The sequence below is a fragment of the Falco peregrinus genome, chromosome Z, assembly GCF_023634155.1.
Source record: "Falco peregrinus isolate bFalPer1 chromosome Z, bFalPer1.pri, whole genome shotgun sequence".
NCBI lineage: Eukaryota > Metazoa > Chordata > Aves > Falconiformes > Falconidae > Falco > Falco peregrinus.
In genome coordinates, this window is record NC_073739.1 from 42098646 (window position 1) to 42123770 (window position 25125).

General features: G+C 41.6%; 1 protein-coding gene across 1 annotated transcript in view; it reads left to right on the forward strand.

Annotated features, from left to right (window-relative positions):
- SLC28A3 (solute carrier family 28 member 3) overlaps positions 1 to 24827 on the forward strand; it is a 46530-nt gene extending 21703 nt beyond the window's left edge. The window contains exons 6-17 of the mRNA XM_027791354.2: positions 1008 to 1121; positions 2556 to 2633; positions 7725 to 7805; positions 8887 to 8967; positions 10011 to 10136; positions 11304 to 11434; positions 12230 to 12398; positions 13992 to 14189; positions 16926 to 17007; positions 17895 to 17993; positions 20356 to 20479; positions 24066 to 24827. Of these exons, the coding sequence (XP_027647155.2) occupies positions 1008 to 1121; positions 2556 to 2633; positions 7725 to 7805; positions 8887 to 8967; positions 10011 to 10136; positions 11304 to 11434; positions 12230 to 12398; positions 13992 to 14189; positions 16926 to 17007; positions 17895 to 17993; positions 20356 to 20479; positions 24066 to 24168 (1386 nt within the window). The 3' untranslated portion in view covers positions 24169 to 24827. The remainder of the gene's footprint in view (positions 1 to 1007; positions 1122 to 2555; positions 2634 to 7724; positions 7806 to 8886; positions 8968 to 10010; positions 10137 to 11303; positions 11435 to 12229; positions 12399 to 13991; positions 14190 to 16925; positions 17008 to 17894; positions 17994 to 20355; positions 20480 to 24065) is intronic.
- Positions 24828 to 25125: the final 298 nt, after the last annotated feature.

A 25125-nucleotide genomic window follows, 5' to 3' on the forward strand; every position in this document is an offset into this window, starting at 1 on the left:
ACCTCAGTTTTTACCGCTGTGCGCACACCTAGCATACAGCACATGCTTTCATCAGTCATACATTAATCCCAAGTTTCAGTAATACTTTTTCAACACTCTTGCATCAGTGCTGAGACTATTTTAACAGAAAAAGTCCCCTCATAAGGGACTAATGGACCTGTCACTCCCCATCCTTTGTAACTGCTGCTGAGGTGAAAACTCTTGTACTCCAAATGCTTTGTGGTCTCCCATGGGTCCTCATTATACCTACTTGGCTTGTGTTATTCAAATATCATCTGAATAAATTAAGAGTGCCACCTGAGCTCTTTGCCTTGTAAATAATCAGATTCAATTTTCACAAAACAAAGATGTTTTCTGAGGCAGCAGAGCAGAAATCTGCAGTGTAACGAAGAGGGACTGCTTACAGGCAGGCACATTTTTTCTACAAGTGCATTTATGTAATATGAATTGCAATATCTAACTGTGAGTAGTTCTCCAGTATCAAAGCTCTTTAAAGCTGGGGAACAGAAACAAAACTGAAATTACCCAAGCACACAGAAAAACCTGTAGCAAAATCTTCTTATTCCCAGTCCAGATACACGAAGAATATACATGCTTGGTAACTTTTGTTCTGATGTTTCCCTTCCAGTTAAAAAAACACCAAAAATAAAAGAAAAAAGTCATATCTGCTGCTCGCATGTATGTCTAGTTCATCTATAAACTGTAGCAGAGGAAGAACTATAACTCCTTTTCATACTACTTGATTGCTTCCAGTCTGTGATGCAGAAATGGGCATGTCCATACTTACCTAGTCAGGCTTTCAGCAGCTGGCTCAGATGAGACATCCACATCACAAAGCTTTCAAATTAGGTGAGGTGATTCATGCTGCAAGTCCCCTAGAACCTGTTTTGGCAGCTGCTCCTATCCTGCAGTATAGTTAGACAATCTCCTTACATTATTTTAACAAACACCTAAAGTAAATTATTATTTAATTAAATAACAAGTGGTTTATTTTTCTGTCCATCTAGGTTGCTTGGAGACCAGTGGTTTCAGGAATAGGCATGCAGTTTATTCTTGGGCTTCTTATTCTAAGGACCAAAGTAGGGTTTGATGTATTTAACTGGCTAGGCATTCAGGTCCAGGTAAGTTAAAAAATTTATTTTTTATATTATTTTTTGTTTTGAAACTCTTATGTAACAGCCAGGAGTTCAAGGGTCTGTTTCCCCAGATGCTTCCTCCTCTTTAGAAATACTAGGTTGTCAGAAAGGTAGTTGACTTCCTGATTTCAACCTTCTCATTTCTTTTTCTGTCCCATTAATACAAGACCATATGGGACAGGCTGTTGAGTAATGACTAGAGTGACCCTGTCTTCTAATGGCTTTTACCATCTTTGCACTGAAATTATAACTTGCACCCTCCAAACACAAAACCACTGTTGTGCCAGGGTGCTCATAAGAAACTCTTAGATCTGGCTCAACTCCAAAGCATCCTTGCAATACCTGATATGCCAAAAACCTCTGTGATTTAGCTAGGCAGAACCACTGTTGTCTTAAGAATAGCCATAGTCCTGGCCCCAGGGGCATATCATAGTTCTCACAATATATGTGAAAACGAATTTAACTACAGGTGGCAAAACCAACAGCTGCGAGCAACAAAGGATATTGAGAGAGGACACGATCTGCCTGTAGGTAGGTGCCCCTGCAGGCAGTATGCAGGCACAAAGTTTTTTTTTTAAATAAGTCCAAAATGTAGATCAGAGAGTACCCAGTGAAGCATGTTCAGATTTGTCACCCCAGGGATACTATTCTCACAGCTGTTCTTTGCAGTACGGATAATTAAGTGCATTTAAAACAGGACAGTGCAGAATGTACTGTTTCTGCATGGAAGTGAAGGACAGGTCTGATGTCTGTCTGGCTGTTAATCTGCAAGCAGTGGGAGTCATTTGGACTTTGTCACTACCTTCTCAGTCTCCCCTTTCGTCTCTGACTGAAGCAGGTCTGGTGCCCCCTTTTGTTAGCTCCATATGTTTTATGGTCACTCCTGTCATAACTCATTACTCCAGCTATTACATCTCATTTTAAACCATATCATTAATTGCATGTGTGGGCATCAGGAGTATAAAAATGTACCACTGTATTAGAATTAAAATGTGGAAGATTTTTTTTTAGACTACTCCTTTAGAAACACATTTCTTCAGCCATTAAATCTCCATTTTAAACTGTATCACTTATTGTACTTATTTGCATGAGTGGGAGTGTAGAAATGCACCACAGTCCTGGGATTAAAAAATAAATTTTTCTTTTAATATAGCCTTTATCGTGTTGCATACTGCAGGAAAATGTGCCCTATGCCTTTGCTGTTTACCTACATACTCCAAAGTAACCTGCACTCCTGGCAGAGGAGGGCAGAGATCCTTCGTTCAGCCAGACACAGTCAATGAAGCCTGGACACATACAGAGCAGAGCACAAGCTCCTTGGGACCTCAACAGATCTCTGCAAGACAACAAAGAATATTTGCTTAATTTTTGGCAGGGACCTGGAACTTATGGTTAACTTTTGTTGCTTTCTCTCCCTAGACTTTTCTGGAGTATTCTGACACAGGTGCTAAGTTTGTATTTGGTGAGAAATACACAGATCATTTCTTTGCTTTTAAGGTAAGATGGGTTTTATATATACTGTATGTGGCAGATAGGCAACAGAAACAGGAACAGTATGGCTGGGAAATAAATTAATTGTATGTCTTGTGATACCAGTGCAATCACTAGAGAAATCAGCTAAGAAGTAAATTATTCCTTACTCTGTGACACTCCAAATAGGAAATTTAGGAACTCCACATAAAGTCTTTCGTTTACTGCCATACACTGAGTCGACCTCTCCACAAGTAAAGGTGTTATACCATGCTATCCTGTTCTGTCCTAAAGTGTTGTGCAGACCACTGCCTCACAGACATTGCCCCTGTAGAAGTAGGAAGCCTATATATATACACTGATATACTTACCAGATAGAAGAGACAGAAGCTGCCCATGCATAAACAGGAAGAATTACAATACATTATTTTACATTAATAAAAATTAACTCTCCCTGTTGGACCTTGTTGGGAAACTGCTGGAATATGGCTTATACGTTCTGTGCTCTCCAACCGCACAGCATCCTGTCTGGTTTTGCCCTCCTATGTAGCCATGCCATACCTGCTTTGGCTGGAATCAAGCACATATATAGCAAAAAACCCACAAACAACCATGAGAAATATATTGGACTTTCTCAGAGACCATTCTTCTGTCTGGTATTTGAGACATCTGACTGTGTGCTTACACACTTTTCATCTTCTTTTCTTCTGGAGGAGACATTCCAAACTGGATATTCTTGAATCTTAGCTCTTTCACCACTTAAGAAGATTCTATCCGTAGAAGATGCTGCTACTAAGAATAGGCATAATACCTTAGAAAGGAAAAAACCCTAAGCATTTCAGCAAGAAATATAACTTATATTTTAAATACAGTATTTTTGTACCTTTTGTTTCACATTTTAGCCTCCTCTCACCTTTACTCTATTGAATATTCAAGTGACAATTTGCATTCACACATATTCTGGGGGTGAAATGGTTTAATTCCCACCCCAATGCTATTTTTCGTGTTTTTCCAAAATGCCTTATGAATATGATTTTTTCAAGGTAGTTTTTTAATGCCTCAGTGGTGTTGCTAAATACTTTGCTAACTAAAGCTGTAACTAGGGACCAGATAGTTAAAAGTTGGCTTCTGTGCATGCACACATCCATTAGTTTTGTTCTATGCGATAAGCCAGCAAAAGTCATGTGGAATTTCTAGAAGAGGGTAACAGGGACAAGTAGGTTATTTTCACACTGAAAAATAAGAAAGCAAAACCCGCGAGTTGATTTTCAGAGCTGCATATGTCTTGATATAGGAATATATATGGCAAACAGAGTGACAGACAAGTGCACAGCAACATCAAAATGTTCCATCTGTTCTTCTTGTAGAAAGAGATTTCTGTCTTCCAATGTCAGTGAGTGACAGCCAGCCTATTCTCTCTTGAAACACTTGCCATTTATTTAGAGATTAAGATGGTCAGAAGTACTTTTTTGTGTTTCTCATATTTTGTGAGGTTTGCATGTAGCACTAAGCTGTGCAAATCTTGTCCCAAGATATTTCCAAGTGTCCTCCAAGAGAAAAGTCTCAATCTTAACTTAGCTTTTAAGACAGAGCAGACAAGTGATAGGGTATGTCTTCACGGAAAACTGTCAGAACACAGTTGTACCCATCTGCATCCTTAGCAGCATGCAGGGACACCTCAGTTTTCTGCTAATGTAGATGGACACAGTTAACCAGAGAAGACACATCCCTTGTGTCTTATGGGAAGCATCCATTGCAACATTTGTGGGCCGCATACATGTAATCCTGAAGAGATCTTTGGTATCAATTCTCCAATGAAACATGGGATTTTTCAGCGTGCTTATTAAATTTATTCATCAGTTAAAACCTGACTATTTAAAGGTATGTATTAGGTATCAGGAACTATACATATTAGAGACTAAACTTCCTCACAAGTTTGTCCACAGAGAGAGATGTAATTCTAACAGCTTAACCATGCAAGTATATTTACATTGCAGGGCCATCCACTCTTCCCATATGGAAACGCACTAGCCCTTTTTGAACAGTAGGCTTCTGCTACAACTGAGGTCCATCTGATTTCCCTGTCATATTTCCTTTTGCAGTTCTTTCACCATTTTCACAGAGTTGAGAACTGTCTCCACCTACAGGCTGTAATGGTGTGTATATAACCTAACTAAACTGGTGAATTTTTTAATGGCAGAAGTAAGTTGGAGACGGTCTCTTTGTCATCCTCTGCTCAGAGTATCCACATCTTTAAGGCAGACTTAGAGAATAAGGGCACTACAACAGAAAGAGGGAACTGGAAGTCCATGATATATAGGTATGAGTTTTAAGAGCTTTTTTTTTCCTTAGAAGGTATTTCCTGCAGTCAGTGCATGGTTTTTAGGAAAAAAAAAAACCAACAAAGGGCACTCTTGACCTTCTATTTCCAAATATGTTTCACATTTAACCAACAAAGGTAACACTGCCAGTTAAGGCTGACATTCCACCATGACCTCCCCAGGCTGTGCAGATATTCCTACACACAAAGGGTGTGCAACAGCCTCATAGTTACACAGGGAAGTTGTTCTCAGACTCCTTGGATCAGCCCCATGCCTCCTTTTTTCCTAACAGTCCTGCCTCCATGTACACATGCCTGATCCCCTAGCCGTCCAGACTGCTCCTCAAATACAAACGTCTGCATGGTCCATTACCCTTCTCACCTCCCCAGATCTTGTACCTACAGGTCCAGCAAGGCTGCACTCCTTCCACCCTCCCCTGATGTGCTGCTAGCCTGAGCTCCTTTCACCCTCTGGGTGCTTCACCACATGCCTGACACTGGAGCACCACTAGAACTTTCCCTTCCCTCTCCCATGCCCCTGCCACAGCTCTTCACCATCAAGGTATTGCCTGCACATGCACATCCTGCCACCCAAGCCCTAAGAGCCTCAGAGGGAGCCCTCTGACATTATTGACTCCATGCCACCTGCTCCCTTGGTTTTGGCACAGCAAAGAGGATGAAGGAGAGGATGGGAAGCTGCAGAAGACACTCCTGCATCAGTTTCCCCATTCTTGTCCCACCTGTAACGTGGAACTCCATGTGGGTCCAGCACAAAGGTGAAGCTCATCTTGGGGCTGGTGGAGAGAAGGTGGTTCTTCCATATACATATGGGACAGAAGGAGTTTTCCTGAGGCTGTTCTCTCCTCTCTCCCAAGTTTTTATCTTTAAAACTTTAGTTTTAGTGACTTTAGTGTATTATCACAGCGGGGAGCATTTCTATAGAAGAGTTCTGGATTTTTTTGTTGAACTTATTTCATGTTAAGTGCTTTTCATTGCATTTCTCTCAGCAGAATGCAACTGAAAACCCACTGTGATGTGAAGTGTTGCTTACATTCTGTAACCGGAAAAAAAAATACGGAAAAGCATGTTTGAAAGTCATCTGAGGTATTTTCAGAGGAATGTGCATAGGAAACAGACTGAAGGGTGTCTGCTGTCACCCAGCATAGGCAGAACATTGTCTTCTTGCTCCTTCAGCTAAAAACAAACCACAACTCTCAAACCTGAAAGCACTTCTTATCTATTTGGAGTGAAAGATGTGAGGACACTCACTTATGGTTTTTACCATCCAGTACAGACAGTTGACCTTTGCCTGTCTGCCCACTGCTTCTCCAGACCCATTTCCCTACAGGCATCGCAGCAGTCCCTGCTTGTACCAGCGTATGGAATCAGCTGGGAGCCAGATGCCTCTCCAGTTAGTACACACTTAGGAACAGGCAGGGGAAATAGCAGGAGAGAAAAGGCAGGGGAGAAAGGTGTTACTTTTACTGAACTAAACTTTCTGTTACCATTGCATGGCAAGCCCCTAGAGGATTGTTAAAAGGATCAGAGAATCAGACTGGAGAAAGCACCTCGTATTAACTTGTTGAAGAGCACAAAAATATACATGAATTGCACTCGCTTCTTTCAGTGAAAGGTTCTGATCATCTAAATTGAGTTTCCAAACCTTTATCAAAATTGTTTATAGTACTAGCTCTCCTCTAGAAAGGCACAGCTTCTATTTACAGAAAAGGTCTGAACTAACAAAATGTTTTATTCTTTTTTTATTCTGTTCCTTGCTTTTATTTATAATGCATTATGTCCTCAGTTGAACACATATAAAAGCTTCTTAGTGTTAATGATCTGTCTGCCTGTCTTTGGACAGACCTTTTGGGGAGATTTTTCTTCCTGTTATGTACGAGTGTAGAAATGCTGGGATCCTGTGTTTAAAATACTTGAGAATCAAGTGATACTAGTTTTAATCAGGATGAGAAAACAACACATTTAATAACCCATCAAACAGTGGGTTAAGCATCATGCAATTCTTTTAAATTATATGTTTAAGGAAAGCATTTTTCTTTCAGTCTCCACTGAAAGAAACTTTCATTCACTTCTTGTATTTAATAAGTATACACCTGTGATTTTGTTATTAAGCAAATTCTCTCTCTGCATACAGTTACAGAGCTCTTGAATACTCCATGTTGGCACTATAATCAATACTATAAATAGAGCAGAAGAAAAGAGGATTTTTCTGTAGCGTGTTACCAAAAAGCAGCTACACAGTATAGGCTTTCTAAGGAAGCCGCCCTTCATTCTGTGAAATCAAGTCAGCTACAATCCCAATCAAAATCTTTTCAACTGCTGCTTATATAGCGGTCAAACCAATGTTTTTTAAACACAAAGAAGTTGAGCTCTGAATTCTACACCAGTCCCATTGCATATATTTCTGTTCATGGTTTTTGAAGTCTACAGATGATATCCAAGTCTTTGTAGATACCATTGACTAGTAAACATTGGAGCTGACTTAAATACGGCTATAAACCACCGCATATCATTTTAAAACCAGACAGTTTCAAAACTTGCAGTCCTGTTAGAAAACTGTGTAGATACATGAAAAATAGTTAATTCCAGCACAAATATAAACAATGAGTCTAGAAGGTTAAACATTTTACAGCATAAACGTAAACTTAATAATGAGTTTTCAATACCTTTAAGTGTATTTCCAAAAACAGGAGCCTGTTTTTCAAAAACTAAATGGCCTACAGAATCAAGGAAAGGCAAACCATTCTCGAAGTATTAATGATTTTGTGTCTTCTCATCAGGTACTTCCAATTGTGGTTTTCTTCAGCACAGTAATGTCCATGCTTTACCATGTTGGATTCATGCAATGGCTCATTGGAAAGGTACGAATTTCTGCCAGTAGGTACTCATTTGCCTAGTACAGGACACTTCATGAACACGTATAGCCAAACTGTAGTATTGCTCCTGACCAAGATGTTCAGGGGCAGACATAGGAAAAGTAGTTGTTTATTTTTAACCTAGGAATAGTTCCAGGTGTTACTATTACTTCAAATTCCTAATTGGCATCATACATCACACTTTCCTCCCCCCTACTTTTATTGCTAATGTCATAGTAATTGTTAGATTTGCATGACTAGTTTTAGCTTCCCTTAGATGCCATGTTTGCTTAAATCTTCCTTTCTGCCTCCCCCTCTCTCAGTCCCCAAGGTGTAGGATTGAAGTTACATCACAGACAGTGGATTTCTGCTTCCTACTAAGCATTGCAGTAGTAATTGCAGATAGCTTCCTATCACAGATCCCCACAATAAGATCGGAGGCCTGGTTCCTTACCTCATGGTCGAAGTGTTCATTTCTGTCAGGTCCTGTGCCCAGTGCCAGTGTCCACTAAGACAAGAGCAAGTCCACAGAAAGTTCACTTACTGCCCTGTCCACCCAATGAGCTTACCATATGGGGAAAAATATCTTCCTGTACAGTGGTAGTAAAGGTTATTTGAAGATACTATTAAATTAAAAGTCCTTTTTCCTTCTCATTCACAGGATTGCTACGTAAGCACTACCAATGTCAACTAGCTGAAATAGTGTGCTAAAATCTCTATGGGGCATTTTTAGCCTTAATCTAAATTTCACTTTTTTTCCCCCTTCATATGATCTGAGTCCCTTTGAACAGGTACATAAGTAATAAGGGCACATCAAAATATCTACTTTGATTAATTTAGTTTAACAATTTAGTGCCCAGGAGGAGTCTGGGTTACTCTCAGTTCTGTTAAATTATTCCCTCTCTGGCTTATTTTAGCACGCTACTATTAAATGAATGTGCCATGTCTTGAAGCTGAAATCATTAACTCAGGAATGCAGAAAATATTTTAAATTGTCTCAGAACTCTCACATTGACATGATTAATTGAAGAAGTGTGTGGAATAGGCAGACCAATATGTTTGTTTGGGGTTTTTTGTATCATTTTAGGTTGGTTGGATAATGAAAATTCTCATGGGGACAACTCCTGTTGAGTCTCTGGTAGCTGCAGGTAACATATTTGTGGGACAGGTGAGTTGGAGCATAAAAAAACATAGTAGCACAGGATTACTGAATATTGTGAAATACGCTGCTCAGTGAGCATCTGTGTATAGAAAAATCATCATTTCATACGAAGCTAGGACTCCAATACAGCACGACTGGTGGTTAATTTCCAGAATTCCAGTATGTTCATATGTCAGCAGTGATGCACAATGCGGAGTGAGTTTTGGGAGCCATATGTTTTCCCAACAGAAAGTCAAGCATAAATGCAGATGATAGATCTCCCTTAAAATGACTACCAGACTACTCCAAGGCTATGAAGAAATAACAATTTCAGGGTTTTTTTAAATTGAAAAGGCGAACGGCACGAAAAGAATGCACATGAGGCAGGCAAGGCAGGAGAGACAGACAATGCAGAAAACTAAAAGCTAGCGCTGGCTGTGCAAGGCCTTACCTACAAAAGCATGGGACAGTGTCTAACATTCCTCTTTATGGGATATCCATTAAACCTGTACTACAGGCTTCAAAGCAACGTGGAAAGATCACAAAGAAACATCCAAGCTCAAAAGTGACGTTAGCATATCAGTTATTTAGCAGTACTGCATCACTGTATCACACTGCTTCAAGACTTAAACTAGTACCTCCACATGATACTGCCTCCAGGATGTGCCCACACACATACCAGAGGGGCTGGGAGGTTTAAGCTACCCATATCAGCTGGTTTCACTTAACACACAGCCTTGCACAGCTTTACTTGCACTCAGACCTGTGGCTATCCCTAACTTACTCAGAACTGGATTAGGATTTCTTAGCAATTTCATTGGGCCTTCAGGAGAGACAGCAAGACAGCAAGAATTTTCTTCAGACAAGATGGATGTTGGTACAATTTTCCTTCTTGCAGTAAAAAAACCCCAATCTGTTAATGTTGAGAGCACTCATTAGCACTAAGATTAACTAGTCAAAGACACCTAAGAAAGCATGATGCAGCCACTCATTTTTCTGCTCTGTTAATAAAATAAACCTGTCAAATTTCAAAGGAAATTCTTAATTTGGTAGATGTTCTTCACTTCCAGACAGAGTCGCCCCTCCTGATACAGCCTTTCTTACCGTACATCACCAAATCTGAACTCCATGCAGTCATGACAGCAGGATTCTCAACTCTTGCTGGAAGTGTCTTAGGAGCATATATTTCTTTTGGGGTAAGAAATGAAACAAGAAATATACTGTTTATCTGAAATCATGTTAAGCATAGAAACCCAGCTAAAATGCCTTGGAATTATACTTTGAGTCATTCCCACCGCCACCACCCCACCACCCCTTTTTTTTTTTCTTCTGAAGAAATTAATCACAAAAAAAACCCCTGTCCTCTGACAGTAAAAAGGATACCAAGATCTGACCTTGAAGTAACCTGTTAAGTAGCACAAATGTCTGCATAATGATATATAGAGACTTCCTGCCATAGCTGCAAAGAGATGACTGATTTGTATACTTTCCTACAGTTCAGATGAACTGACATGTAGAATACACTGACTGATCAACACTCCCACTTCTGTGGCAGTGATACAGATAAAGTCCTTCAGGAACTAGTGTGCTAGCCATATGAGCCTGAAGAGTTGACTTGTGACTGAGGTTCTAGTGGTGTTGTATAAATACAGATAATAAGTGTCCCATCTACTAAGGGGCTGGCAACATAAAGCCAGAAAAACATAGCTGAAGGTTTGGTTTATGATCAGGGTCACTGGAGGATAGTTGATGAATATGTTTGTTCCATGTTTGAATAAAATACAGTGGAGAGGCAGGGGCAAGAAGGGAGTATTAGCCAAAAAGACTGAGAAAGTAAAAGAAGGAGAGATGAAAATACTGCAGAATTTACCAAAGGAGTTGTTTTCTGTAGAAATTTGTGGAAGAAGGGGTGAATAGAAATTATATTACGCCATGTAATATTTTTTTTTGTAAACACAGCTTCAAGGGACAAAACCAGTTTTCTGTCTCTGCAACACACACAGGGGGTGTTAAAGCAGGCTGGCTCTCACTCACCTGCTCTGCTGTTGCTACACCTAGCTGCACTTGAAGGACCTGGCTTTTTGTGTAGCTTCTTTTGCTTTCTGGCTTGCCACTAGAAAGGAGTGAAGCAGTTTGCATCTTGGAAAGATTATTCCATACTTCTAACTACTTAGGGTTTTCCTGTCTCCAGTTTGCTTTCTCCTCTATTGCTCATTCTCTTCTTTTCTTTATGATCAATGTGAACTTTTTAATGACCACCTGTAGAAAAATCACCCAATCATCTAATGATTTTAATTGCTTTCCTCCATGTTTGTGTATGATGTGGTTAACACAGCTTATTCTTCTGTCACCTGGAATTCTAGGTTTCCGCCTCCCACCTAATGACTGCTTCTGTCATGTCAGCACCAGCATCATTAGCCACTTCCAAACTATTCTGGCCTGAAACTGAAAAGTCTACAGTAACTCTGACGAGTGGCCTACAAATGGGAAAAGGGTAAGCTGATCTAGGCTGTAGTTAATAATAATAGTCATGCAAAAACAAGATTTGCATGACATTCACACATAGGCTTTAGGGGCAGTACATGGTAGATATGCAAGCAATATATTACACACCAGTATATCCCAAATGAGTATTATTTTAATTCAGATGCAATGTTCCCCATTACAATGTAAGTAGGTGTCACTACTCATTGGGACAGGCACTGAAATGCCAAGGACCTGACCCAGACACTAAACTCTCAAAAGAAAGAGGAAAATGCCTACATGAGACGAGTCACCAAGGGATTTTCCCATTTGCTCTGTTGCTGTCTTTCCTTTGTAATGAATCTGTAAATGTAAACAAACAAAAGCAAAGGTGGAGCAATAATTTCAACAATGACAGCACCTTACTTGTCACCCATCTGCAAGGAGACTCACTTGCCTTGAGAATGACAAGCAAAGCAAAATGGTTGGTAAGGAGCTGTTCCTGTTCTTTGGCATTTCTGCAAGGGCTGCCTGAAAGAAAACCAGTGCCCACTCCCTCACTCCACCAGTGCCACAGGCAGCCATAGTACTGAGACCTGATCCAGATCTTGCCCAACCCTGAATGTGCCAGAATTCATCCTCAGAGCAGCAAAAGGATACCCTTCCAGTGGCTCCCAAGAGGATCGAGAGCAAAAACCTATTCTACCTCATCATTTTTTCCCTATGAGTGATCAGATAGCTTCAGTAGTAGATGTAACTTTTAGTTCTATGATTTGTTCTTGAAATAAAAAATGTTTACACTCTGATTTTCTTTTCATTGATAAAGTGAATCAAAGAACCTGCTGGAAGCTGCCAGTCAAGGTGCCTCTGCTTCCATCCCGATGGTAGCAAACATCGCCGTGAATCTGATCTCCTTCCTTGCCCTGCTGGCTTTCCTTGACTCTGCTCTCTCTTGGGTGGGCAATCTGTTTAACTATCCACAGCTAAACTTTGAGGTATGGTCTCCAGGTCCTTCATGCCTAATGCATGTCTTTCTCAAATTAAGTGCCTCTGTGGTTTTGTTGTGGGTTTTGTTTTTTTTTTTAATATGATCTAAACCCACATATTTTCATGTGCATGTTCCTGAAAAATGTCTTTACAGCCAAAGAAAAAATTGTTGCCATGTAAATACTTTATTCATTAGTCCATGTATAGCAAGCAGAGTATGTTTGCAAATCATTTTATGCTATTACCTGCTGCCTCTGACTTGGCAGCCAATCTTTCGTTTACACACTTGTCAAGTCATTAACACTTCCTTCAGCTAAATATTAAAGTGGCTTTAGCTTCAGAAAGTCCCATCAAGCCCTTAATGCTCACTAGCATCACTTAGATAAGGACACTGGGGCAAGGCCAGACTTGTCTGAATCCACGCTTACTCAATACCACAGTTCTCAACACAATTAAATTGTAAAACTGCACCCAAATCACTCAGCTGGGAAAACAGATTTTAAACAGGACTTCCTTTTTAACATGTCATTACATCATTTCTGACCCAATGCAACAATCTTAGTACAATGGGTTTAGGCTTTTTGTTTTGCAAGCTTCCAAGGAAAGATCTGTGTCAAATAAAAATACAACATTGTGACAAAGGTGCTGCTGAAGTGAATAGACACGCACAGCAGATGTGGCTTCAGCAACATTAAGATGTTACCCTGCACAGCTTCCACAGATTATCCCACTGAACAGACACCCACAACAGAGGAAAGGCCCAAGTATGCGTACCTCAACCACACTGATGCAAGGGCTGGTATTTTAATAACTGCTGGATGGAGTAAGTTTTGGACACATAAGATAACCCACAAGGATCTGAGATCCAGACATGCTGCATTCAGCCAGCCATGTCTTTTGAGGGATACTAACCTCTAGCCTTTTGTGGGCAGAGAAACCAGTCGCAAATAGTAACTTTAAACACCTCAGTTACATTCACTAAGGCCAGATAATCTGATTAAACCCTTTCACAACTGGAGCTATTGTCACTCATATAAAAATATGCTATACTGTGATATGGGATTTTTTTTTAATTTGCAAAAAACTTTTAATGCTGGGAAAAAGGTACAGATTTAATTACGTCAGATGCACAGTTTTTATGCAGAGACAACTCTTTTATTTATATCAGTTGGAGTCCAATAACCTGGTAATTAAGCATGTTCATTAACGCATTTGATTTATCAGTGGAAGAACTAGAACTCTCAATTCTCTAATCAGCTCTTTAACTCAGCCTTCCTTCTTTGCTTCAAACACTATGCCCAGTCTGAAGCTATTGTCGAAGAAAAAAGGCACAGAAACTTTTGTTTTACTTTAAGTGTAAAATTAGGGATGTACATAACTGCTTTGTTATACCTAGATTTTGGGTTAGTCTTTTAAAAATTACTCAAGTACACCTTACTATTAAAATCCCTCTATCTCCCAGACTGTTGGAAGTAATTCAAGGCCAATTTTCCTCTGCTGAAATAAACCCATCCTTATTTTAAGTTTAAAGAACTTATTGCATGGCGTTGTTCTTTGACCAACCATATCTTTTGACCTGCTTTGTCTTATATATTTTGCAGAACATTTGTGCTTATGTCTTCATGCCATTTTCTTTCATGATGGGGGTAGACTGGGAAGACAGTTTTATTGTCGGTGGACTACTAGGTTACAAAACTTTCTTCAATGAATTTGTAGCTTATGAGCGCCTCTCAAAACTGATTCACAACCGAAAAAAGGGTGGGAGCATGTACATTAATGGTGTGAAACAGTATATGAATGTAAGTAACTATTCTACAGATTTATTTGATATAATAGTTTTCTGCTAAAACTCACCTTATTTTTCAATATGGGCATAAATGGATAATGGTTGCATATTATTCTGAAGTGTGTCTTTCAGTGACAGAGTTCAGTTATGAAAATGCAGCATTGCTTTGTGAGGCCACCATGACTGTCATCACACTAGCTATCTCAAACAAACGTAGCAAAAGAAAGGCATAGTTATGGGGGACATGAAGGTCCCACAGGACATTGCACTTAAAATGAAGACTGTCTTCAAGGTGGGTTTCTTCTCACATCATTTGTAGCTAGTACTTCCCTATGGGATATTCTCCCTGGGCAAGAAAAATCCTGGGCAAGAACTGGAGGATCCTCGTGCCTGCAGAGGGTTAGCCAAGCATTAAGCTTCAAGAGGGGTATCCAGCAAGCTTTAGGTGGTAGCATTTAAGTTATTACTGGAACACCTCTGATGGACATTACTTTCTCCAGTAATCTCCATCAGAGGTGTTCCAGTAATACAAGAGGGCAGTAACACAAGATGTGTTATTACATTGCATACACCTCCCTTGCTGCACTGAGTCCAATCAACTTCTTTCAACCACCAAAGAAGTTAGTTTGCATGAGGATTTCCAGCCTGGAAACCTGGGCCCACCTCTCATTCATACATCCACCCAGATTCACCCAACAGGATACATAATTCTTGCTACAGTGCACTGAGGAAGAAACCTAGAGGATGGCAATACGAAGGACATCCTAGATGTGTGCACAGGGGCAAAAAGCATGCAGTGATCAAGGCTGACCTCTGCAGCTATGACTGCTCCCCCATATGGCATTCACACACACAGCCTGCGCTGAGTTTGTCTTCAGTCTAAACACAAGCAATGAAAACCATGATATCTGGCTTAACGCCTGCACTGGCCTTTCTTCCTCAAATCAAGACAAATTTTCACCATAGAGGACTTAATATGGAAAAATCCTTTTGTACAGCTTTTAATTGTCATTTAATCTGGGGTGGTGCTATGGATACCTGCACTATATACAAAACCAAACCCATGTTCCTGACCACTTGCATCCCTCATTACCAGAACATATTTCACAAGTGGAGGTAAAAAGCCAGGTGGTCTGATCAATTACTTACATGTTTGCCTGAGCATTACTAGTGTTCCTGGAATTCCTGGAAATAGGATCTTGGCCTAGATGGACTTTTGATCAGCTCAGCTACAGTCATGTTATGTTTTATAAGCATAATATGGCTCTAAACTCCTGAATAAGTGAAGGTTTTTTTAAATCTGGAAGTCAGATCTGGAAGCCTTAAAATGCAGATCACATTAACTGTATTTCATCTTTTTCTTTTTTTTTTTTTTTTTTTTTTTTTTTAGTAAGATGTTGTTTGTATAGAACTTCCATGTTCACTTCCAATACATAGGAAGAGCTGTACTAGCTTCTGTGGTAAAAAACTCTGACATATAAAAATTATTTTGATTCCTAACACTAGTAAAAACTGCCCAGTAACCATTTTAACTATGGTACAACAGTTCAGGCGAGAGTGCGCTTGACTTCCACTTTTAATTTCTCTTCAGCTTCAAAAGTCTCCAATATATCCAGGCACAGATACTCAGTCAGAGTGAGCAAACAAGCAGTCTTCTGAACTCCCTCACCTGTGCTAGTAATAACAAGGCTACCCGTGTTCAGAGCTAAGTGCAAATGAAAGCAAGGAAGTCACAGTACACAAAGCCTTTCCTAGGAAGAGTAGGTAGAGTGGGTACTTGAAAAGCATTTTCCTGCATATGTGCAGAGTGACTGAAAATACCTACATACTGGCTTTTATAAAGCAGGAATGGAAACAGAGAAGCTTTTAACAAACACGAAACATACCAGAACACTCATTCGGGCATCTTCAGCTTGGGCCTAAAACACATTAAATAGGAGTTCAGATTCATTTGCTTTCCTTTCCCAAAATACTTGAAGTACATGTATCTGAAGGTTTGCAAGGTTTGTAGCCTGATTTCACCCAAAAGTACTTCTGTGTCCTGTAAGGGGTCCCTCAATGGGGGCAAAGGCCAACCCAAACTTGCCTCTGCTCTGAGGTCCAGACTGAGGTGGTGTTGCCCAAGAGGAGGAAGGTGACTGAAGTCGGGAAGGTAATAAGCTGCTAATGGGGAATGCAAAATCATAATGTCCCTCTGCCTGTTACCACACCAAAGCACCCACAGAGACACATTTCCTTGTTCTCCTTCTGTGCCTGGGGCGGAGTACACACAAAGCAGCTTTGTACACAGAGCCCTCTGCTTGTTCAGGGGCAAAGAAGTCAGGGACACATACCAAAACTTGGGGTTTCAATGCCTTATTGTAGAGGCAGTCTAGCTATGAACAAGAAGCTGGTTAAAGGTCTCTGACTCATACCTTCAGAAAACAGCAGCCAGATTGTCACTAGTAAGATAAGAATTATTTTTTGTCTTTAATTACTAGTTCTTAATTCAATGAGGCACAGCAATATACATGAAAAAACAAACCACTACATGATTTATGAGTCCTCACACAGGCAATGGGTATGAAAGCCTGCACCTTTTAGCAAGAGAATGAGCCTGTCTTGCTGAAAGCTGCACAATGGGGCAACAAGCAAGCAAGCAAGAATGATTTCAATCCTCAGGGCACTGAGCCACAATGCTGTGTTTTCATACTTGTAAATAAACGCAAGAGTCTCAAACCACTCAACAGGGTGTGTGTTTGTTTTCCAGGTTCGCTCTGAAGTCATTGCTACCTATGCCCTTTGTGGGTTTGCCAACTTTGGCTCCCTCGGACTGGTGATAGGAGGCCTCAGTAAGGACACCGCTCACAGAAAATTTATTTGGCAAGCAAATCCCAGTGAAAACACCTGCAGTACCAAACAGGCTGTGGGTGAAGCTTAGCAGCATTAGGGGATGAGCAGCTGCTCTGCTGAGACCCAGCACCCAACCGTGCATGGAAAAGCTCACAGAGGGCCAGAGGCTTTGGCATGGAAATTCTGTGACAGGGGCTGAAGGCAAGGGGAGGGGACCAAGCCGTGCCAACAGGACTCCCAGTCCAGCCCTCACACCACAAACCTGAGCTGCTACAGCCCTTAGGCTTCAGGAGAAGAAAACCATCTCGGCAGCCTGCTGGTTTGAAAGACAAACTTGTCTGTTTCCTGTAAAAATATCACCTATGTGCAGTAGGCTCATAGGGAAAGGGGGCAGGGCAGGGGGCAGGAGGAAGGAATGTTGGGGAAAGGCTTTTCAGATCTCAAGGGAAAAAGAAAAATTGAAAAATCATCTGGGTTCCTCACTGGGCAGCCAGCATTGCTGGCAGCTGCCTTTACCCTGGAGACCTAGCGGGCCCTGTAGTGCCAGTAGTGGGACAGCACGGAAGAGCAGCACCCAGCCATGGGGGCCAGACGCCAGTGCTGTGCCTGGCATTTGCTTCTGAAAGCTGCCATCAGCCAGCACAGACATGCAAACTGCCAAAGCAAACAGAAGGCGCCATTTTATACACAAGCCACCGTCTTAACAGAAAGAGCCAACACTGGCACTAAGCCTACAAACGGCCCACTTAACTTGTCTCATTTTCCCTCCTTGTTTCTCCTGTTTCAAACTGCAGGGTGCGAATTTCCTCTTCTAGTGGAAGAACTGGCAGGCTCATCTTTTTTTATATGTATTTATGGCTGACACGCACTTTCATTTTCTTCCTAGCAAGTATTGCTCCCTCAAAAAGAAAAGAAATAGCTGGCGCTGCTTTCAGAGCTATGATTGCGGGAACTGTCGCCTGCTTCATGACCGCCTGTGTTGCAGGTACCGTACCCGCGCTTGGTGTCCCCTGCAGCCGGTGACCACAGGGTGGCAGCGCGTCGGCACGGCAGGCACGGCCGAGCGGCACCGGTCACTCAAACGCTGGTTATTTTCGGGTTTGGCAGGATTAAAACTCATTATGCGACGAAAAGTTCCTGGAAACTAGAATATGAAAAGATTTATTTTATCTCTTCCATTATGTCTTACCCCCTACCCGCCACACACCCCCCCCTTTTTTTTGTGTGTGTTAGTCTGTGTGTAACACATGACTCATGAACAAAGCAAGTTATAGATGAGTTAAAATCCCTCCCCCACACCACTGGCTACAGAAATACAAAAGTAATTACGGAGCAAAATTGGAGAAGTGGAAGGAAAGGAGGGTGGAACAGAGAAGGAGCGAGGGCGAAGCTGAAAACCTTTTTTGCCTTAATGTTAAATTGACATTTTGGGATGCTAGTGCTCCCACAGAGCATTTAAATTAATGAAACTGTCCTAAAGTGGGATTCAACAGCAGATCCTTATTCAGTCTTGCCTTCAAGCTGAGTAAAGAGCCATTTTAGTGAGGAAATTAAAAAGAGTATAGTATTAACAGTACAAGAGATTAATTAATTGACCAGATATGATTCAGCAGGTAAAATTTATCTCCACTGTTGAACAATCCCTTTCCCAGCTTTCTTTCTGAGTGTGTGATATGCAGAATTGCATGATGAAGGCTAAAGCACTCATATTCCTCTAGTGATGAAAGATCTTGGTTTTTCATGTAGCTGAAAACAGCATGTCTGTTTCTACCACAGCTTCCCTATCCCTTTGTGTTCACTGCAGCAACAGAAACATACACATTTTAAGGATAAGCCCACACTATTTTCTGAAGGTTATAGAACTAGTACACTTGAAATGTCATTATCTCACAGCTCTCCATGAAGTTTTAACATGCGACACTACTCTGTATAACTGAGGAATCAGGGAGCCTTACTAAAATGTGTCATTTCACAATCCTGGTCTTAAGAATAACATTGCCAACAGCCACTGGGAAATCTTTCCAAAACAATAAAATCTGCTTTGGAAAGAAAATTACATCCCACCCACTCCTGCCATGACAATGCTTTCCTTATGCCCAGAAGAAGGTAAAAGAGCCAAGCAATTTCTACTACCCCAGTTAAGAACACATTAAAACTGTGTCTGGGTTCCACAACTATGTACAAGGGGATGCCACTTTGATATTTCCCAGGTGGCTAACAAGGCTAACATCTTGGCTTGCATCAGACACAGTGTGGCCAGCAGGACCAGGGCAGTGATTGCCCCCTGTCCTGGGCACTGGTGAGGCCGCACCTCGAACGCTGTGTTCAGGTTTGGGCCCCTCACTGCAAGAGGGATGCTGAGGTGCTGCAGCGTGGCCAGAGCGGGCAGCGAGGCTGGTGCAGGGTCTGGAGCACAAGTCTGACGGGGAGCGGCTGAGGGAACTGGGGTGGTTTAGCCTGGAGAGGAGGAGACTCAGAGGAGACCTTATTGATCCCTACAACTACCTGGAAGGAGGCTGTAGGCAGGTGGGGACAGGTCTTTCCTCCCAGAGAAGAAGTGACAGGACCAAGGGGAAACGGCCTCAAGATGCACGAGGGAAGGTTTAGATTGGATATTAGATAAAATGTCTTCACTGAAAGGTTGGTCAAGCATTGGAACAGGCTGCACAGGGGGTGGTGGAATCACCATCCCTGGAAGTGTTTAAAAAATGCATAGATGCAGTGCTTAGGGACATGGTTTAGTGATGGACTTGGCAGTTGTGGGTTAACCGTTGGGCTTGATGATCTTAAATGTCTTTTCCAACCTAAATGATTCTTCAAGTCTTCATTCTTCATAGGATTCTTGTCTCTTCATTACTGCATGGATGCTGACATTACTGTTTATAGGAAATTTTGGAGAAATCTAGCAAAGCAAAGATGAATAAACCATAACTATCTCCATTTAAAAGAAAAGTTCCTGTATTTACTTGTACTGCTATAAATGCATCATTGCATCATAGCTCCATTTTAGTTGATGAAAGCACACTGGCCCAGCAGTGAAAGAGCCACTAGCATACCTTTTAGTAGCGTTAAAAGGGGCAGAAAAAAACAATAGTCTAAGTGGCTACTATAGTTTAATTTCTACCTACAAAAAAATGTTTGTGGTCACCCCTTAATCCAGTTCTGTAAAATTATTTGGATTTGTTAAAAATTCCACAATCAAGGATTTCAATCTTATACCTTCACAGAACCATCTTGGGGAGTGATTTTGTGTCATTTAGAATGTTTCATCTGACCATGCCCTAGTGACTGATATTCCCAGGTCTTCCTCTTCATTACTCATTAAGAAAATTTTACTTACTTCACAGGAATGCTGACTGTCCCTGGTCTGGAAGTTCCTTGCCACGTCTTACTAGGAAATGCCTTCAGCTCCACAGATTTCCCTGTCAACAGCACAGACCTAATGGAATGTTGCCAGCAACTCTTCACCAGGTATTGAGCAACTCTTTATCCTTCTATCAGCATAATTGAGGGAGCTCACATATTCTTTAAAAGCCTAATTTTATTTTTTGTATTTAGCTTTTTTCCTTAGGCACTTGTTTTCCATGAACTTGAATCTTTTGAAGAAATTGATATTTTAATGCTTCTAAATTTCTTCCCTCTTCTTGGGCATTTCTCTGTTACATGCCAAACAGAACCAGAACCAACAGAGAAGACAAAACATCTTTGTCCAAACCTAAGCTCCCTGAAAGGCTAGAGATAGATTATGATGTAAAGATTCAGTGGTCTATCTCAAGGTCACCTCAAATAGTAACAAAAAATGAATCAAATATTTGAACCAATATCACATGAACATAGTATCTGAACATAAGTCTAGCTGAAAAAAGCTAGGAGCTTTTCCTTCTGCTGTCTATGAATCTAGCTGAGCATAACAGTAATAATGCTTGTTTACATATAAAACTTTACACACATTTGAAGTAGAAAAATATTCTGAGGTAAATTGTATTTGATAATTCTCTATCCAAGTTAAAGGAAAAAACCCAGCTATGTTAAAAAAGGAATATATTCAGACTTAACATTATCCCACAAAGAACCAAAGGTACACATATTTAGGTTATGGCAAGAAACTTTTACATTAGTCCTAATGTGCTGGGGTTTTTTTTTCCATTTTCACAACTAACTGCTTTAGAAATAAATACTCTAATTCACCTTTTTTCAATGCTATTGAAAATACAAGAACATCATCCTTCTTTTCTCATTTCTTTTAGTAAAGACAATGCTCTAACATCAAGCACTTGTCTACAACAGAAATATACAATGCAAATGTAACAGTGACGTTGCTGTACTCTAACCTACAAAAATTCTTTTGACAAAATCCTCAGGCTTTTTAGAATTGTTTTGATTTCACTGGATCTGCCTTCATACCCACTCGCTTAACAAAAACAGGGGGGTTTTGTGTGTAGTAGAGCAGTAACTTATTACATCTTCTCAGTATCAAGACTTCTGGCAGCATGAAATTTAAAAAATTTCACATGTTTAACTCCTCATGTCAAGAATCAAAATTTCAGTTCTAACTTCAGGGGATATTTTTTCCCCTGTATTATTCTTTTGACACATTTCTTCTTTCCATGCCTTGGCATAAAATGTAGTTTTGAATATTGGCATATGCAGTATGTGAGGTGGCCTTATTTTTATGGTAACAGTTTTGGATTTAAACTCTTAACAAAAATGTAATTTCAAAAAATCATTCATGTTGGTGTCAAGATCACCAGCTTCTGCCTGAACATCAGCAGTTGCATACCACAGAATCACAGAATGGTCAGGGTTGGAGGGGACCTCTGGACATCATCTCATCCAACCCCCTGCTAAAGCAGTTTCAGCTGGAGCAGGTTGCACAGAATCAAGTCCAGGTGGGTTTTGAATGTCTCCAGAGAAGGAGACTGCACAGCCTCTCTGGGCAGCCTGTCCCAGGGCTCTGTCACCCTCAAAGAAGTTGTTCCTCATATTCAGATGGAACTGCGTGTGTTGCAGTTTGTGCCTGTTGGCCTTTGTCTTTTCACTGGGCACCACTGAAAAGAGTCTGGTCCCATCCTCATGACACTCACTTTTAAGATCTTTGTATGCATTGATATTGGTATGATCCCCTCTCGGTCTTCCCCAGGCTGCACAGGCCCAGCTCTCTCGGCCTTCCCTCGTGAGGGAGATGCTCCAGCCCCCTTGGCAGCCCCCCGCTGGCCCCTCTCCAGTCGCTCCCTGTCTCTCCTGAACTGGGGAGCCCAGCGCTGGGCACAGCACTCCAGGTGCGGCCTCAGCAGGGCAGAGCAGAGGGGCAGGACACCCCCCGCACCCGCTGGCCACGCTCCTCCTGATGCAGCCCACGCTGGCAGCGGCCTTCTTGCCCACCAGGGCACACTGCTGGCCCACGGGCCGCTCGGTGTCCTCCAGGCCTCCCAGGCCCTTCCCCGCAGAGCTGCCTGCCAGCAGGTCAGCCCCAGCCTGTGCTGGTGCGTGGGGTCGCTCCCCCCCGGCGCAGGACCCTACCCCTGCCTTTGCTGAGCTTCATGACGCCCCCCCTGCCCCACTGCCCAGCCTGCCCGGGCCCCGCCGAACGGCAGCGCAGCCCCCGGGGTATCAGCCGCCCTCCCAGCGCTGTACCACCAGCAAACTCGCTGCGGGCACGCTCTGCCCCTTCACCCAGGGCGCTGGGGGGTGGGCTGAGCAGGACGGGACCCGGTGCTGAGCCCCGGGGCACAGCGCTGGCTGCGGGCCCCCAGCTGGGCTGCGCCGCTGGTCACAGCCCTCTGGGCTCTGCCATCAGCCAGGTCTCAGCCCACCTCCCTGCCCACGCGCCCAGCCCACCCGGCCTGCGCTCACCTGGGGCGGCTGTGGGAGACAGGGTTGAAAGCCTTGCTGAGTCCAGGTAGTCAAGATCCACCACTCTCCCCTCGTTTGTCCATCCATTCCATCATAGAAGGCTATCAGTTTGGTCAAACATGATTTCCCCTTGGTGAATCCATGTTGACTACCCCTGATAAGCTCATTTTCCTCCACATGTTTAGAGATGATGTCCAGGATGAGCTGTCCCATCACAGTTCCAAGGATGGAGGTGAGGCTGACCAGCCTGTAGTTTCACTGCAAGGAATTTCTGCTCTTGCAACCTGAAGTTCCAAACCAGTTTATCATAATGTTGAATGAGTATCAAAAATTTCTTTGCACAGTAAAAATTATCTGTGATGCTGGCTACATTCCTTCATTCATATTTCTTCATCCTTCATTCATATTTCTTCACCGCTCCAACTTTTCCTCATCACAATAATTTTAACTCTACCAGATTGCTACAAAGACAAGAACTTTCTGTGTTTTCACCAAAACGAATGTTGAGCAATGTGGTGATGCAAGTCGAGGCGGACTTAAAAGAAACACTATGTCTGCGTGGCTAGGTTTGGACAAAATGGCCTTTATTGTTTATACAAACTATATATCTTAGACAGTGCAGGTGTTAGACCCTGATAGGTTTTTGTGTCCTTCTCCTTGCTTGCTATTTGCTGTTGCTGTAGGTGCCCGTATGCTGCGGTTCTAAGTTCCAGTTCTTCACACCCTGTTTACATACCTGACAATTTGTGGCTGTCTTAAAGGTACACGGCTAAGTCTTTGAGGTCAACTAACTTATCTGCAGACCCCAGAAGAGCAACTGCTTCAAAGATCCAAAAACATTAAATAGTGAAGTGAAACCACCAATATTTCAGTTATTTAGGAATACATACCCAAGGCACGGGTACTTTATACAGAAAACCAGGCATTACCCTCACAAAAAGGGAGAACATCTGGTCATGGCACACTGCTGATGTTTGGAAAATCCATTTAATTTCTCATGAAATTTAACACATTTAAAGTTGCTTTGGAGAAAGTGTGTCTCTGTGTGTGTATGTGCACATGCACAAGTGTGTGTGCATGTGGATGTGCATATGCGTGTGTGTATATATATACACACTATATACACGGGAGGTGGGGGGAGGGGTGAAAATTTCCATAAGAGAAAAAGAGTATATCTGATTTCTGCTTTTCTCTCCTTCCCTAGTGTAAATCATTCTCAGGAGATCTTCCCTGGAAGAAACTACAGCCTAAGTTTCTTGAAAGGATGTTGCCAAATACTGGATCAACCTGCTTCTCATTGTACTTAAATTAAGCCTTGTCTTTTGGGTGGATAGGCCATAAATAAGAACTCTGTTCCTCGGTAGGAACATAATAAAATATTTCCTTTTCCATAGCAAGTGTCAGACCCTCTTCCCACAACCTTTACGTTCCATCTCTTAGCAGCCTGATTCTTCTGACTTGCTTGGAATTACACATGAGTTAAACAAGACAAATGCAAGACACCTTTTGCTGCAGGTTTCTTCTCCCATTACAGATCAGAAGGGAACATTTCTGAGCTTAATTCTCCGGATTTCATCTCTACCCTAAAACTGATGTATCTGTAGAATTAAACTACTGTGGGCAAGAAGAAAATCAGATTTAGAGGATATGACTGCCACTTAAAGAAGTTGTGAACTAGAAATAATATTTAGAATTGCCATCCATTCCTAATAGTATTTCTGCTCTGTTTTGTACCAAAGATATGTTTTTACTGCATGAAAGTAAATTACTCTCTTCTCAGAAATCTCTACACATTTCTTCTAGTAACTATGGCTGCATGTGAACTGAACTGCTAACATGTGGTGCACCCCACCAGGTAGGTCACTGAAGCACTCAAATCAGGGACTAGCCACTTATTGTAAAAAAATGTAGGTTTCCTGTAAAACTCAGTTTATTAGCTTAATCCTCTAGAAAATTATAAATGCCAGTATTACTACTACTTGTGATTTTTATCACAGGTATCATATTGTTAGGTGTTTTTCTTTGGCCTCATCCACCTAGTTTTAGGAGACTGCATGTCAACCCCAGTTTTCAGTGTTTGTGAATAAAGTTGCTAATCTTGATTATGGCAGATATATACTCAAATATTTTATGCAAACCTGTGCTAAAGAAACTGCATGTGTTTGGTCCACCATTTTTAGCCAGCATACTGGTTATGGCAGGGTTTATCTTTCAAATAAGTTTAGAGTCTGAAATAGAGAAATCTATTCTTTCAAGGGCAATTA